Source organism: Biomphalaria glabrata, chromosome 1 (genome assembly GCF_947242115.1).
Source record: "Biomphalaria glabrata chromosome 1, xgBioGlab47.1, whole genome shotgun sequence".
Classification (NCBI taxonomy): Eukaryota; Metazoa; Mollusca; class Gastropoda; family Planorbidae; genus Biomphalaria; species Biomphalaria glabrata.
In genome coordinates, this window is record NC_074711.1 from 78,576,149 (window position 1) to 78,591,684 (window position 15,536).

Here is a 15,536-nt window from a genome sequence, read left to right on the forward strand (position 1 = left end):
CAACGTTTTTTTTTTTGAGGGTCTTCATTTTGTTTCAGAACTAAGTTACATAGCTTGGCCATGTCATCTAGAGTTTCGGTTATATTTCTAGTATTTTTCTTTGTGTGATTTGAAATCAAAATACTACTTTAAAATTTTAAGGCTAAAAAAAACAAAACAAAACGGAATGTCATTCAGACAGAGAAGCTGAATAAAATTGTTGAAATAATAAATGAAATTAAGGGCCTACGAAATATTTTGTTTACATAAAAGACTAGATCAGGTTAGCGGTAGATTTGTAGATTAGTTTAAAATTGGTAATTTTTTTTGTTGTCTTCAATGTATACAGTCCGTTGAATAACTGAGCGTTATCTAGGTCACGTCTCGTGTAATGTGCATCTCATCTCGTCACTTCATGAACTGGGCATTCATTTTGTGTGTGTGTGTATGTGTTTATTTCTCAATACTGCATGCTTAATGTGTGTGTGTGTGTGTGTGCTAAGTTTTGCCCTAGTGCAGGGGTTCTCAACCTGTGGGTCGCGACCCCCTTGGGGGTCGATTGAGGATTTGCCAGGGGTCGCCTAAGACCATCGAAATTATGGATTGTTATTGTCTACTCTTCTGTATTTGTGTTTGTGTTGGGGGGAGGGGTTGCGGCAGAGTGGAGGATTGTAAAAAGGGGTCGCCGAGCTTAAAAGGTTGAGAACCGCTGCGGGCCTAGTGGTTGGTGTCTAGAATTAAAAAGTTTCTTGTTTCAGTCAACATCTTTTTGTTCTGTGATTTTATTCCTTTCATTACTTTTGAGACCATAAAGTCAGTAGTTGATATTTTGTAATCGATCTTACTTCAAAAAACATGTTAAGTTACTTCTAATTTGATTTTAATTATTGTGATGGGTAAAAAAGAATATACAAGTAGAAAACCATTTCATAGACCAACAATAGAGACAAGGCCCTAAAGAAATGATAACAAGAGCACAAAGAAGCAAATATTGTATTCCATATTTGAATACGAAACATGTAGAATGGAACAGATTGAAGTACAAACGTGTTTTAATACATTGTAGTTAGTTTTCAATAACAGTCCACGATGTCTTTAGAGTTTTGTTGTTTTTGTGTTGGAAAATCAAATTGGTGCACATAACGATAAATTGTTGATACGTGGTACTTGACTGTGTGACATTGAACTGACCCTGTGACAGTGAACTGACTGTGTCACAGTGACCTGACTTCCTGGCAGTGACTTGACCGTGTGACAGCTACTTGATTGTTTGATAGTGACGTGACCGTGCGACATTAAAATTACCGTATAACATTGACTTGACAGTGACTTGATCGTGTGACAATGAAGCTGGAGACACAAGTCGTAGACCAGTTCACGCAAATTCACACCCCAGTTACTATCTATCTCCGAGATACTTCATGCTAGACTTAAAAATGGTCTGTACAGAACGAGGCCCTAAAGAGCGTTTGATTCTGTCACAGCATCGTATTTTGTCATCAGGCATAACTGATGGAAGGCAAACATAATCAGTGAAGTGTTTGTATGGACTGACCGAGTCTGAGAGTAACAAGCTCTTTGGTGTTTTCCACTGTTTGGGGCAATAAGGAAATAATAGAGAACACCTCTCTCTCTCTCTCTCTCTCTGTACTCTTCTGTTATAAGGCTGAGCTAAATAGTTTATAACAACATAAAAAAGTGAAGTTCCTCTTAGAGACCTCGCTGTCTTTGGGACAGAAGTGAAACGCAGCTGTTTTTAGCACTGCAGAAAAATTTCAGGATTTCCTAGTGTGCCATTATACAAGTTACTGAACTGTTCTACTTTTCTTTCCTCTAGAATGTAACTTACGATTGGTGGTACGTAGATAAAAACAACCTGTCAAGTATTTCATTATTTTAAACGTTATCTTTAAAATGTCCTATTCATCTTCCTTTACCTATACCAGTGGTTCCCAAACTTTTTCCTTAACAGAACATTTCGCTCATTCCGAGTAGTTAGCAGAACACTTTGCTCATTTTTGTTAAGAGAGATTAATTCACGTATTTAATTAATTTAATTTATTCACTATTTAATTATTCCAGTAGTTTGTGGAACACCTATTCAGGCATCACGGAACAACAGAGTTTCTCAGAACACAGCTTGGGAAACACTGACCTATACAACTCTGAAGAATTCTATGCACTAAGAAATATTCTTCATAATTTTGATTACAGTGGTTATGTCTCTCATGAGATAGGTCACAGCAGAGCTCATAAAGTGGTCTAGCATTGACTGAGCACAGTATTCTATCATACGTAGCTATCATCCAGCTTTCTCTCCAGGGTCTCAATGTGTTCGCGCGCTCTGACTCGCAAGGAGTTGATGCTGGAGCTCTTGTCCACAAAGCCGCACATCAACTCCGGCGCCCTGGGTCTCTTGCTATGCATCGGGCTGAACATGCCGGACAGTCCGTGCAGCTGCGACGTCAGGTTACCGCAGTGCGTTGTCATGGCGGATGAGAGGTAGTCCGGAAAAGGGAGGGAGCTCGACGAGCCGAGTGCGGATGACGAGTATGACGTCAGAGGCGACGAGGAAATGTCTGTTGCCATGCTGACGATGGGCGGAGTCAGCCAAGGATCAAGAGGAAGTGACGTAGAGCCTAGAGCAATAGACGTTGAAATGCTAGGCATGGTGGGAACGGCGATGCTGTCCGGAAGTTTGCCGTATTCTATCTTCTCCTGCCTCCGCCATTTCGCGCGCCTGTTTTGAAACCAAACCTATAAATAAAAACAAAATGAAAACAATAATGTAAGTGTGAGGTTTTGTAAATATACATAATTACACTTAATGTTAAATATTCTTTTTTTTTTTTTGTTAGACTACTAACAGCCTACAGGTACGATCTAAGGATCTTACTATTTATTTAGTATTGCTCAAAAGTCAATGTCATATGAACTGACGTGAGCTTCGAACTTCCCAGCTTGTCCTTCTAGCTGATGCCAAGCGAACTGTTAATGTTACATTTCAATTCAATCAGACACAAACAGCGCGTGCAACTTTTCAAGCACGTGCAAAGTGTTTTGTTATTTATCATAGCAAATATCATTCTCAATGTCGAAAGGCACAGTTTTGATCAATTCACGTGCAAGAAATTCACAACACCAACAGATTTGAAAATTAAAGTTACCCCTTTAAGACTTTGCGATTTTTTTAGGAAAAGTATGTAAAAGTCATCTGTTTCTATGGCCAAAGGTTAACGGCTATCACAACAACCAACCGGTTTTACTTTTAAAAACGTAAGTCATGTATCCATTACAGTTGGGTAGACTCAGGGGCGTCCCTAAAATATCGATGTTAAAAATCTCATTCGGATTTGAACTTAAGACCCCTCGCTTTACAATACGACCACCACGCCCCCTTTCCCCAAACAACTTTTCTTATCTTTCATTTACCAAATGCGAATCACATTTCACAGTATTAAGAGTTAGGAGGAGTGTATCGTTAAGTACGTAGCAGTAAGTAGCCTACCGTTACCAAAGTTTTCAAACTTCATCTTCTTGTAATCCCAGTAAAATAACAGCTACTGTCAAATGTCCTCCATTATGGCTGCATATGAACAACTTGCTAACCCAGCAGGACTTAGACGTAGGCCCTAAACTATTAAAGATATAGGTCCCCTTGTAAGGCATTTTCACTTTGCTCTTTCTCCGAAGTGATTGAAACTATCACAGTTGGAGGTCCTCCATGCAATCGGGGGCTCTAGCTTATGTTGCTTATAGGTAAATTCAGCGCTGTATCCCATGGAACAGTCATTGGTTTTTATTTGTTTATATTCTTAAATGGTTTCAAGTTTGGGAGCAACCCAAGATATCCGTTGTCTTGCATTTCAAAGACATGACCTTTAACCTAACCGAAATCTTCGGAACAAAGCAAGCCATTTAAAGTAGGTCTGACCTTCTTGCAATGTGACCTCGTAACCTATGCCTATAATAGCAACCAACGACATTCTCTATGATATTTACAATATTAGAATATAAATTGCGCTGCAAATCTATGGAATCTCATATGTGATTCTTAGGCTAACTAAAATTTGACATTTTATTAAATGCATAAAATATAGATTTAATTTATATGATTGTGTGTTGGCCTGTGTTATTCCATGCTACTTTTGTTTTCTGTACACATTTAATCCAGTTCCAAGCTTGTTTTAATGTTTTCCGAATTTTTCCCAGTTACGATCAATTTGATCTCGAATCAATTCTTTCTTCGACACGTTGGACTTTAAATTTATTGTGTGTTTGAAAATTCTCAAAGCCCTAGGGGAGATTATTCAAATAAAAAGAAAATCCTAATACCTTATAAATTGTTGATTGAAATTCACGACTCCATTCTCCACGATTCCCCGCTCCTCCCGCACTTAACGCAAGAATAACAAAATTAACAGATGGGCTACAAAGGTATTATTTGCTTTATGTCCAGTTAATAAGGCCAGACCTGCACCCGGGACACAACGATTCGTCCAGCATTAAATCTCGCTATACATTGACTTTTAGCTGACCCTCCTCTCGGACTTTTGACCGCGGCGAGTCGCGCTAGGGGGCGGCCAATTATCGCCCTGGCACAAATGGTCAGTGGCGGTTAAACTTTAGGGTCATCTTGACCATCTTATGAAAAGCGGCGCGGACAGAAGAGCTAAAGACTAAAGAGGTTTTTGGAGGAGCTATCAATGGCAGGACGGCCCGTGCAGAAAGTGCTCGCTGGACAGTCCCGGATGCAACTTCTCTTCCAAAGGACGCTAATTAAACCGCATCTCATCCTACGACGGCCCTCCCGTCGAGTGGAACTGGACATTTCCTAATTAGGCTCCTTTAGCCTTAGGAGATAGACCTAATTTTAGTTGCCGCCGGCTAGACGGCAGTCTCCAAAATAAAAGGGGGAGGGGGAGGGGAGCGAAGTGACCTTGTGTGGACCGTCGCCATTTTTAACTCATCGGGTGAGGTCAGCGTAGCGTAAGGTAATTGGATTGGTCGTAGGATTGGTCGTAGTCCCTTGGAAAGAAGGGTGAATCTTTTGTTGCTTTAGACACATTTGTAGGAAGAGAGCAAAATGGAAGCGGATAGAGGAGCTCGACGCTAGAGAGGGATATATGAGTTTAAATGACTCCTCCTCTATCGTTCCCTCTCACTGTTCTGGGATGAAGTTAATAACTGCTGTACTTCGAGTGGGGACGACATTATCTCGTACCATCTTAGAAGAGTCTCACTTGATCTGTGGGGGAAAAGAGTAGAACAGGCGACCGCCATTAGAGAAAGAGAGAGAGAGAGAGAGAGGGAGAGAGATACCGGTGCCTCACTAATGGAAGTATTAAACACTTCATCAGAGGCTAAATGTGATCAACGCTTCCTGGAGGAGTAATGGCTAGACTATGGCGTGAGGCACAGGGTGAGAGGCGCCCTGGGAAGTTGAACAAAATAAAAAGTACCACTAAAAGTCTGTCGGCACGTCTTGAACATGATTGTCCTCGATCGATGAACTAACGACGACGTGAGACGTCCATCTTCATATTCAATAATCTTTCACTGAGTCTAAGTTTATTGAATAAATGAAAGACCTAAAATGAAAGCTTTAAAATATGGCAATTACTACATTATTTTTTTAGTGTCATTAAAAATAGATCTAAATCAGTGGTTCTCAAACATTTTTGACCCAAGGATCCCTTTTCATAGCCAAAATTTTCCCAAGTGAAAAAGCTCCAGAGAATAAAAAAAAATTGAGCATTTTGTTAAAAAAATATTTACATAGATTATATCTTTTCTTTAAAATAGAATTAAACTATGACTCGGATGAATGTGATAAAATTTTGTGTTTATTTTATCCTGCTCAATGATTGTGTCTACCAACGACTAAGATGAAGTTTATAGCGGCACTGAATCACCGTTCTATGCGATAGAAAGACGAGAAAGCAGTCCACAACTTCTATACAGTCGCACATTATGCTCGATATAAAATGTCTGAGTCTGAGTTATGAATTACTACAGTGTACCAAAATGTTCAAGACACAGGAATATCCACGCGAAGAATTGCTTCAACTCTTTGGTTCAGATCTTCACGACGAGCCGTAAAGGTCTGACAGTAAGCAAGAAAATCATCTTTGTTTAGGACTTTACAAAAATTTCGGAAACTGAGAACATTCTTCTCTCCCCTATTTTAGTTTGTAAAGAAAAAAATTTCGCAACAAGCGCAGATATTACGCTTTTAGAATCTATAAAATGTATTAGGTCACCTTGTAGTTTCACATTCGTTTCATTAAAGTTAGCTACTAAATCAGTTATGCATGTTATTGTAGAGACGCACTATAGTGAACGCAAAATTGTGAAGACATTCAACCAAAGCGAGACTGTAGCTTAGATAGATTAAAGAGACAGTTGAGGCTAGGATTTCATATAGAGGTATAATAGTACGTGATAGTGACTGAGACTAGACTGCTCCCGTTATGACTTAAACAGTTATACTTCTTCATACGACTGTTGGTTGTTCACTCTATTTGTGGAGTGTTGTTGGCTGTCTGCACCTTTGTAGCCAGAACTCACAAATAATCTGACACGTACAGAGACACGCGACCTATTTGCTGAACAGTCTCATACAGACGCAGATTAGACATTCATCTCTACATTGTATTGTTGTTTTTTTTAAAGTTCATTAAACTGTGTCGTAAATCATTGTCTTTGTTTTCTAGGAATTTTTAACTCTGAATTGTAGACAGAATAAGATCAATTTAAATCAGGAATTTTCCATCATTTGGGGGCCCAGGGGCTTGACCTATTTGGGGGCCCCTGCATTTTGCGTAATATTTCATATTTAATATAAAAAAACTCATTTGGGGGCCCCCTCAAGTGTGGCGCCCGGGGGAGATTTTCGAATTCTCCCCACCCTTCCCCCACCCTAGCTACGCCACTGATTTAAATATTCACTTTTAGATAGCCAACGTACTTTTGTTTGCGAAGTGGTAAACAATTATTTGTAAAGTTTCCCTTTCGGACCTTGCGATCTAGAGGGCGGATGATGTAAAGATCACCAGTTTCCGTGGCTCACAGTTAACGAGGGTGTCATGTGGCTAGCACAAAGATTTTACTTTTCCCAAACTGATGTCCCCAATTAATGTCCACTAGTGTTGGGTGGACTAAAAGGTGCCAAAAGATCATGAAATTAAAAATCTCAGTCTTCGAACTCGGGTCCCCTGATTAGGAAGCCAAGCGCTTTACCACTAACCCACATCGTTAAGAGAATAATATCTCAACAAGAAAAATAAAAAAAAAATACTTTTTAAAAAACGAAACAAAGGTTACTGTGATCGCTTTTAGAATTATTTTATAAAAAAAAATTGTACTACTTGAATTCGATCTCAAGGGGTGAAGCCTCCTCATTCCAACACACTAACCACTGTGCCAACGATGTGTTTATGAAAACAGAAGGTTTCATAACTATCTATTGTTAGTTTCAAGCTTTTAAGCGAAGACGACCTAACGTGTAAATGGGACCAAACAAAATAATTAATTACCAATAATTAATTATTTAGTTACTTATATTTTTTAAATTGATTCTTGCTTTTCAGGTGCAGGAAATAATTGTGCGAAATTTCAACTTAATCCGAGTTGGTTGTGGGAGAAATAACGTGTACAAAAATCGTACCAGGCAGACAGACAGAGGGTGTTGATATACAAAAAAAAAAAAAAAAAAGGCATTTCTCTTTATTTTAAGAAGATTTGTTGCAACTAAATTCTACTAAACGAGGCAATAAAATACATTAATTGTAGCTTGTTGTAAGTATGACAGAAAGCCTCTGTATCTCCTTATCAATCCCTGAATACGTCAGTAGCAACAGAAATGATTTAAGTCATGGTTAAAACTTTTACATCGAACAAACTTTTTTTTAATTTAGAAAAGAACGCTTCATCTCTCGTGCCAGTTTCCAAACTGATGACACATTATTTTTCTCCATTTACATATCTTACATAAGTTAAAAGAAAAGCTTCGTTTTCAGGTCAAGTTGAATCGTCAAGCTATAAACAAATTCAGATTATTTTTTTTTGTAGCCAAGGAATTTCAACGCACTGAACCATTTCGTCAATCCTCTGTACTGTATTTTTGCTGTTTTATAATGCCCAAAGCTGGATCATGTAACCTGATTTTTATAACCTCACAGCTTATTAAACAAGTTCTTTATCAACTGTGTATAAGTGTACGGCTTTCGGGATTTTGCAAATGTAATGTTATAAGAAGCACTTAGTTTATCGTCCTCTCGCTTAGACGTTGTTCCTGTGGGCTGTTGCTGTGACTGTGTTTTCAAATATTTTTTCTTTGACTGTTTGTTATTCTAAGTTCAATCATTATCCTTATTGCATTCTAGCCCAGACTTCCTGAAAGCGGATGGGGGGGGGGGGGAGGTATATTATAGTGGGCAGGATTCGATCTTTAGAACCTCGTGGCTAAAGTCAGAAGTGCCATACCACTCTAGCGTGCAGCTATCACTGACCAAACGATTCTAGTTTAAAGTGTTGAGGGGCACTTCAGTGTAGCTGCAGAACTATTCACTATTCACCGGAGTTCACCTGACTAGGTGTATTCATCAATCTTCTTCACCGGAGTTCACCTGACTAGGTGTATTCATCAATCTTCTTCACCGGAGTTCGCCTGACTAGGTGTATTCATCAATCTTCTTCAATAGAAATCCCCTGATTAGGTGTATTCATCAATCTTCTTCAACGGAGTTCCCCTGACTAGTGTATTCATCAATCTTCTTCACCGGAGTTCACCTGACTAGGTGTATTCATCAATCTTCTTCACCGGAGTTCACCTGACTAGGTGTATTCATCAATCTTCTTCACCGGAGTTCGCCTGACTAGGTGTATTCATCAATCTTCTTCAATAGAAATCCCCTGATTAGGTGTATTCATCAATCTTCTTCAACGGAGTTCCCCTGACTAGTGTATTCATCAATCTTCTTCACCGGAGTTCCCCTGACTAGGTGTATTCATCAATCTTCTTTACCAGAGTTCACCTGACTAGGTGTATTCATCAATCTTCAAGCATTTACTTTATAGTGCAAGCGACTCTCACACAAGAGATGAAGAGAAATCAATCATTATCAATCTTGACAAAAGTGTTGTCTTCAACTAGTACCTTACCTAATTTGGGTTCGATTCTAGATTTGTCCACCATTTCCTTCCTTAACAAAAAAAAAATCTGTCTAATAATTTAAATGTTTTCCTTTAAGAGCCTCCTCGATTTTATTTTCTACGAGCCCAGCAGATTATCTTTAATTAATTTCTCAAATGACATTAAACTTGTCACAAACCCCTAACAATCTTGTCATCATTTAACTGACAGGAAGTGGTCTTAGAATGACACATAAGACGTCAATTTAATGATGGCCGTCACAGACATCCGCATCTGCTTGGCGAGGATGGAGAGAGGTGTGTGTGTGTGAGTGAGTGAGTGTGTGTGTGTATGTGTGTGTGTCTTAACTCAAGCCACTATAGACAATTTTTTTTTTCATATTTAAAGTACAATTACACGCACATACACATATTGCGCTCTGGTCCGTCAACACCAAAGAAATACCCTAATTACCCTGTCTCTCTCTCTCTCTCTCCATCTCTCTCTCTCTCGTCTCCTCTCTAATTTTTTATGATGCCAGCATTGAGCGCTAGCCTCTCCAGTGCTCGCCTCCGCCTCTCCCCACCCCTCTCTCTCCTCTTAATTACCTTCAATTTGTAGCGGCACTAATGTCAACGATCAGATAGTGTGATTAACAAGCGTGAGCTCATCTTTAAAGCGGCGGAGACGGGCATCGAAGGGCCCAATTATCGAGGCACTGAATGCCAGGTATGTAGCAAGTTAGGTCAACCAGAACAGACTATCTGTCAGGTGTTGCCACTCAGGCTATGTCCAGCGAAAAGAGAAAAAATTAATTAAAAACAGAATACAAATACGAAAGGAAATACAAATGTTGGGTTAACTCATACAAATTACTGAGTTGAACATGGCTCCTCACCGCGAGGCTAGAGTGTTTTTCTAAGAGGACGATTATCGGGAGGATTAAAAAATGATCGATCTGGTGACGCCATCAGGCGAAGCGTGATGACGGACTCATATTTATCCCAAATGCTGCATGATACAAGGCTCCATGGGTATTAAAAAGTTTTTTTTAAGCTGGTTAAGCTGGGTGGGTGGGGCTGTAGGTTGGATGGCCCTAAGTCATTAGGTCATTAAAATTACAAGAACATTGATTTTGTTGTTGTATTGTGCCCACATTGCTTATTGCGAGTGACGCATTAAGATATAGTCTATATTTGAGCTTAGAGTGATAATGCTTGATGGGACACTTGGATACGACACTCTACCTCTAGTCACCCCTAGTTTAACCTCCGATTGTGGGTCAGACCTCAGGCTTCCCACACATTTAGAGATATACTCTGGCTGCAAGACATTTATTTGTCGGCTTTGAAAAAAACATGCTGGGTCGGAATGGCGAATGAAAATTCTTTTTTTTTGTTTGTTTGTTAATTTAACAGTTGCGGTTTCAATCATGAAAATATCTTTTTGTTGTCCTAGATCCAAGGTATGTGATGACAAGTTCAGTTTTCCTATTTTTCGTAACCTAAATAAGGATGCGGACTCCTATGAGTTGTGTCCGTATTGAGGAGACTGTGACAGGTGGGGAAATGTGACGTGTGTTTGGCACGTTTTATGTCTAGGGGATGATTATTTTTAATGCTATCACACCCCCACTTATCAGCATATGAATCGGGAGCAGACACGCAACGAGACAAAGCAATGAAAGATAGATACAAAAGTTAAAATAAAGGATATTTATTTACATAAATATACATATAATAATAAAAAGGGGGAGGGTTTGCATCTATCTCTAGTATATTCTATGTTTAATCATCACTCTTGCACATAATAAGAGAGTATGTCACTTTGTCCTCTGACTTAGCTGGTTGTCCTGTTGATGTCGCAGCTGGCTGTGTCCTGGCTTGAGGTTCTGCAGCTGGAGGTGGCGCTCTAGCGGATAGAGGGACGCCGGCGATATAGTTCTTGTGGAGTCTCAGTCCCAAGTTCTAGTATCTGTAGTGGGCACAGTATGGCGGGTGGCCGGATACCGTGGGCACAAGGTTACTGCGGGCAGAGCTGATCTGCCGTGGGCAGTGTGAGTAACAAGATATTTCCAGTGAGTTGCAGAGGGTTGGCGTAGCTATGACGTCTCGCACAGATCTGACTCTATAGGGACGTCGCGCCTAATAGCTTGACAGGTGGGCTGTCGAATAGGCGGGCAATGCCGATAGCGCCAAGTAGTAGAGTTGGGTAGATCTCAGTAGGCAAATGCAGCGCTGAATAGCACTAAGCACAACTGCAGGTAAATGGATCGTTGATCCAGTAACTAGGCAATGGGTGATTCTTGATAGCAACTAGGCAAGTGCAGCGCTGATTAGCACTAAGCACATAGATAGGCCAGTAGGCAAATAGGCAGGTAAGTGATCCGATAAATAGGCAGACACCTGAGGGAGGCTGCGGATAAATAAAGACAAGTTAGGACATGTCTCTTATGCATCTTATCGATGCCCTCGACTGTGGTGCATTCGTCAGATTGGTAAAATTGCTTTAGAGCATAAAGGGGAGATGATGACAAATGGGATTTGGAAAATAGATGGCAGATAGTAGCAATATAGAAATGTACATAAAAGGGGAAATAATGATATAGGAATGTACATAGAAGGGGAAATAATAATCTCAAATAAACAACACAGGTGGATAGAGAAAGAAGGGGGGGGGGAAGTGAAATGGGCGGTGGTCAGTGACCCAGATGGTTTGTTTACATATGACCGTGGGTCGAGAACAATGGAGCGCGCTTGAATGGTGTGTCCGTTCAAGCGGCGCAACTCTCATTAGAGTAAAATGAGTAAAGGGGAGATAATTCAATACAGGGGAGATAACTCGTATCTCTTTTCTAGACGCAGTATCAGTGCGCTAGTAAAATTATCAAGGCGATCAACCGAGATAAAGGAAATAAAATAAGGTGTACAAATATATACATGGTTGCATCAATGATCAATTGAGCAACGTAGCATTAATAGATTAATGCAATACTAAAATATATACATAGCACATGTTTATGTTTTCTACTTACGCCAGTGAGAAATACACAATGCACTAATTAAATATAAATGAACTAGGCAAAATACACATGATAAAATCCAATGGAAATATACACAGAGTAATTAAGATGGAACTTGTGATTAAGTTCGGCTTACCACCAGGTATTCCTCTAGGAGAAAGAATAAGTGATATAGTCCAGACTCGATAGCTCAGCTCGAATGCGAAAGAGAGGGTGATTTGAGTTGGTTTACTATATATATATGCCTGAAAAGTGTGGGCGGACACCGGAAACGTCCTAGGCTAAGAATTAGCTTACACGTGGGTGAAGTCCGACAAGCGACGCACCTTGGTGTATCACGCGGTATGTTGACCCGTGTAATCTCTTAGATCAAAGAGAGACGTGAGAGAAGGGGGGGGGGGAGAAGGATTAGCTTGCATTCAAACCAAGGTGGGGTCAACCGCGACCGTCCTTCAGACATCCGGCGGGCAAGACAAAAGAGATTGTGTGTCTACCTTTCCCCGATCAAGGGCAGATAAATGAAAGGACGCGCCTTAGCTATCTCCAAGGTGGTCAACTAAGTCTAGCCTGGAGCGGAAAAGGTGTGGCGGGTGAATAATTTAGGGGTAGGATGGGGAAATAATTAAAATAAAATAAATAAATAATGAAAAATAATAATTAATGCTGTGATAATTTAGAGTGACTCTGACAGCGAGTTTTTGACTTGTCACATACGCCGCCGCCAAGATGGATCTATCGCAGAAAGATCCATAAAGTGCGAGCAGACTGATGTCACTCTAACTTTAAGATCAGTTGTTATCACAGCATTAGAAAAAAAAAATCTGGAAAATTAAAGGGATAGCCATGCCAGGAGGAGAGTCTGTCCAAGTCTGTCCGTGGTCTACTTTCCGTCCCTGAATATGTAGTCACCTGGGTGAAACAGTTGGGGTTGCTTGGGAGAGTAGATTGGGCGATTGGTTGAGTAATATTTCCTTCCTGGGGCGGATTGGGGAGGGTGATTGGGGCTTAGGCGGAGCGCCCGAGGTATGTGAGCTCGTTGGGGCTTACCTCCGAAGCCGCTGTGAGGCGCTTCTTCACGAGAGTAAGTAGTCAGCTTACCTCGGTATCGTCTGACACGATCAATGTCAGGGAAGAGTGGCCTGATAAAGAATGTGGAGTTCTGCCTGAGAACGTCCCCACGAGTGCGATAACCTGGCTTACATCGTGGCTTCCTGACACGGTTAATGCCAGGGAGAGGTTGATATTGAATGGTGGCTGAGGAGCCAGGGTGAGAAGAGCCTTCACGAGCGCGAGGGTTCGGCTTACCTCGTGACTTCCTGACACTATCAACGCCAGGGGGAGGTTGATTCGGAATGGTGGCTGAGGAGCCATGAAGAGGAGTGAGTCCACGAGAGCAAGGGTTCATCTTACCTCGGGGCATTCTGACACGGTCAATGTCAGAGGAGTGCTGGTTAATTTTGGCTGAGTAGCCTGGGTCAAATAGATCCTCACGAGCGCGGGTATACGACTTAACTCGTGACTTCCTAGCAGTGTCAGTGCCAGGGCGGAGTGGTTTGAGCTTCGCTGATGAGTCGGGACTAGGCGTGTTAGCGTGGCGACCAGGGCTTCCAACCAGCTGGTTGCGGCCACCTCTCTGCTTTGTCGATCTACCGACGGGCAGAGAGAAGTAGGGTTTGTTGACTTCTCCAAGAGGGACATATTTGGAGCCTAGAATGAAGTCATATACTGGCGTGTCCATGACGGCGGCGTCGATGGTGCCATGTACGTATCTGCACTCCACGTGCACCCTCGCGACAGGTAGAACCTGCGGAGGAGTGCCACGGTCTATAGACTGGATTGTCACTGTTCCACCAGTGAGATCCGATGGGTCAATCAGCGCCCTATTGATTACCGCGCCAAACGAACAACCTGAGTCGTATAGGCCCAAGACTTCAACACCGTTGGCCAGAATGTTCTCTACTCCCGGAGGAGAGGAGATGGGGCGAGGTAGCACTGGTGGGAGTTCTGGTTGGCCGAGATCAAAGGCAGTAGGTTGAGGAGCCACGGCCATCGTGGAGACGAAGTATGTGTCCTCCTCCGGTTGGTCAGAAGGATCGATCGCGGAGGGTTGAGAGACTGGCGTCACCGTAGATAGGGTCCGTGGGGCCTGCTGCTGCCGTTGTGGGGTGGGTCTACTGTCACGCGCGCTATGACGTAAGTCACGCTGAGAGTAGTTGGACTGGTTATAGCGAGACTGGTGGTTGGGGCGGTTATTGTAGTTATGAGGGGCTGATTGCCGGCCTGGTGCCTGGTTGGGCTGGGGAGTTTTGGGAGCAAGGTTGGACTGAGCAGGAGAAGTTGGTTGGTCTGTTTGCTGGTCTGTCGCGGTAGCCTTGCCTTTTAAGTCCTTTCGGGCGTTCAAGTACCGGTCAGCGGCGGAAGCTATGTCAGCGGGTGCAGTTGCTTGTTGCTCCTTGACATAAACTCTGACCTCTGGGGACATGCATTCTAACAGCTGCTCAGAGAGTATGAGGCATGCTAGGCCATCAAAAGTCTCTGGCAATTGGCTGAGAGCGTGCCACCTGACAAGGTACTTGTCCAGCCTTTCGCAGAGGTTGCCGTAGGTCTCTCTGCGTTCGAGGCGTGACCCTCTGAACTTTTTGTGGTAGGCCTCGGCAGTCAGCTCGAACTGGATCAGCAGCGCCTGCTTGAGGGCTGCGTAATCTTCTCGCTGGCCGGAGGGAAGTTTGGAGTAAACTTCGTAGGCTTTGCCTCGGAGGCATTGGGATAGCCGGAAGCACCATTTCTCCTCTGGCAGACCGTAGAAGCGTGCTACTTCCTCAAAGCGGACAAGATAAACTTCGATGTTCTCTGTCTTGTCGTCGAAGTGCTCCATGGGCATGTGGGGTAGACCGTTCAAGGAACTTTGAAAGGATGCTGGGCTAGCCGGGCGAGACTCGGAAGAAGCCTGGCGGGCGGCCTCGTTCTCTTTGTCCGCGGCTATCTTTTCTCTCGCTGTAATTTGTTGCTCCTTTTCTCTCTCTGTGACTTCTTTTTCTTTAGCTATGGCTATTTCAGCTTCCTTTCTTTCTCTTTCTTTGGCGATAGCTATTTCAGCTTCCTTTCTTTCTCTTTCTTTAGCTATTTCATTATCCTTATCCTTCATCGCTAGTTCATGCTCCCTTGCTAATCTCCTTTCTTCCTTTTCGTCTTCCTGTCTTCTAAACGCCTCAAATTGTGCTCTCACGTATTCTTTCCGTTCTGCCTCATCGTCAAATATGGTGGCTGCGAAATCCTTCAATTCAGCTAATTTCTGCTTCATGTCAGAGTCCGCTTTCGAGCGTGTGCCGCTGGCCATAATGATGAGGGGTGGGTAATGAGGGGGATAAAGCAGAATATAGAGTAAGAGGTGGAGACGAG

The 15,536-nt window shown here is 42.2% G+C and overlaps 1 protein-coding gene across 1 annotated transcript in view; it reads right to left on the reverse strand.

The window, feature by feature from the left end:
• Positions 1–958: 958 nt before the first annotated feature.
• Positions 959–15,536, reverse strand: part of LOC106071304 (retinal homeobox protein Rx1-like) — a 39,328-nt gene continuing 24,750 nt past the window's right edge. Inside the window, exon 4 of the mRNA XM_056017182.1 lies at positions 959–2,736. Coding sequence (XP_055873157.1) covers positions 2,269–2,736 — 468 coding nt within the window. The 3' untranslated portion in view covers positions 959–2,268. The remainder of the gene's footprint in view (positions 2,737–15,536) is intronic.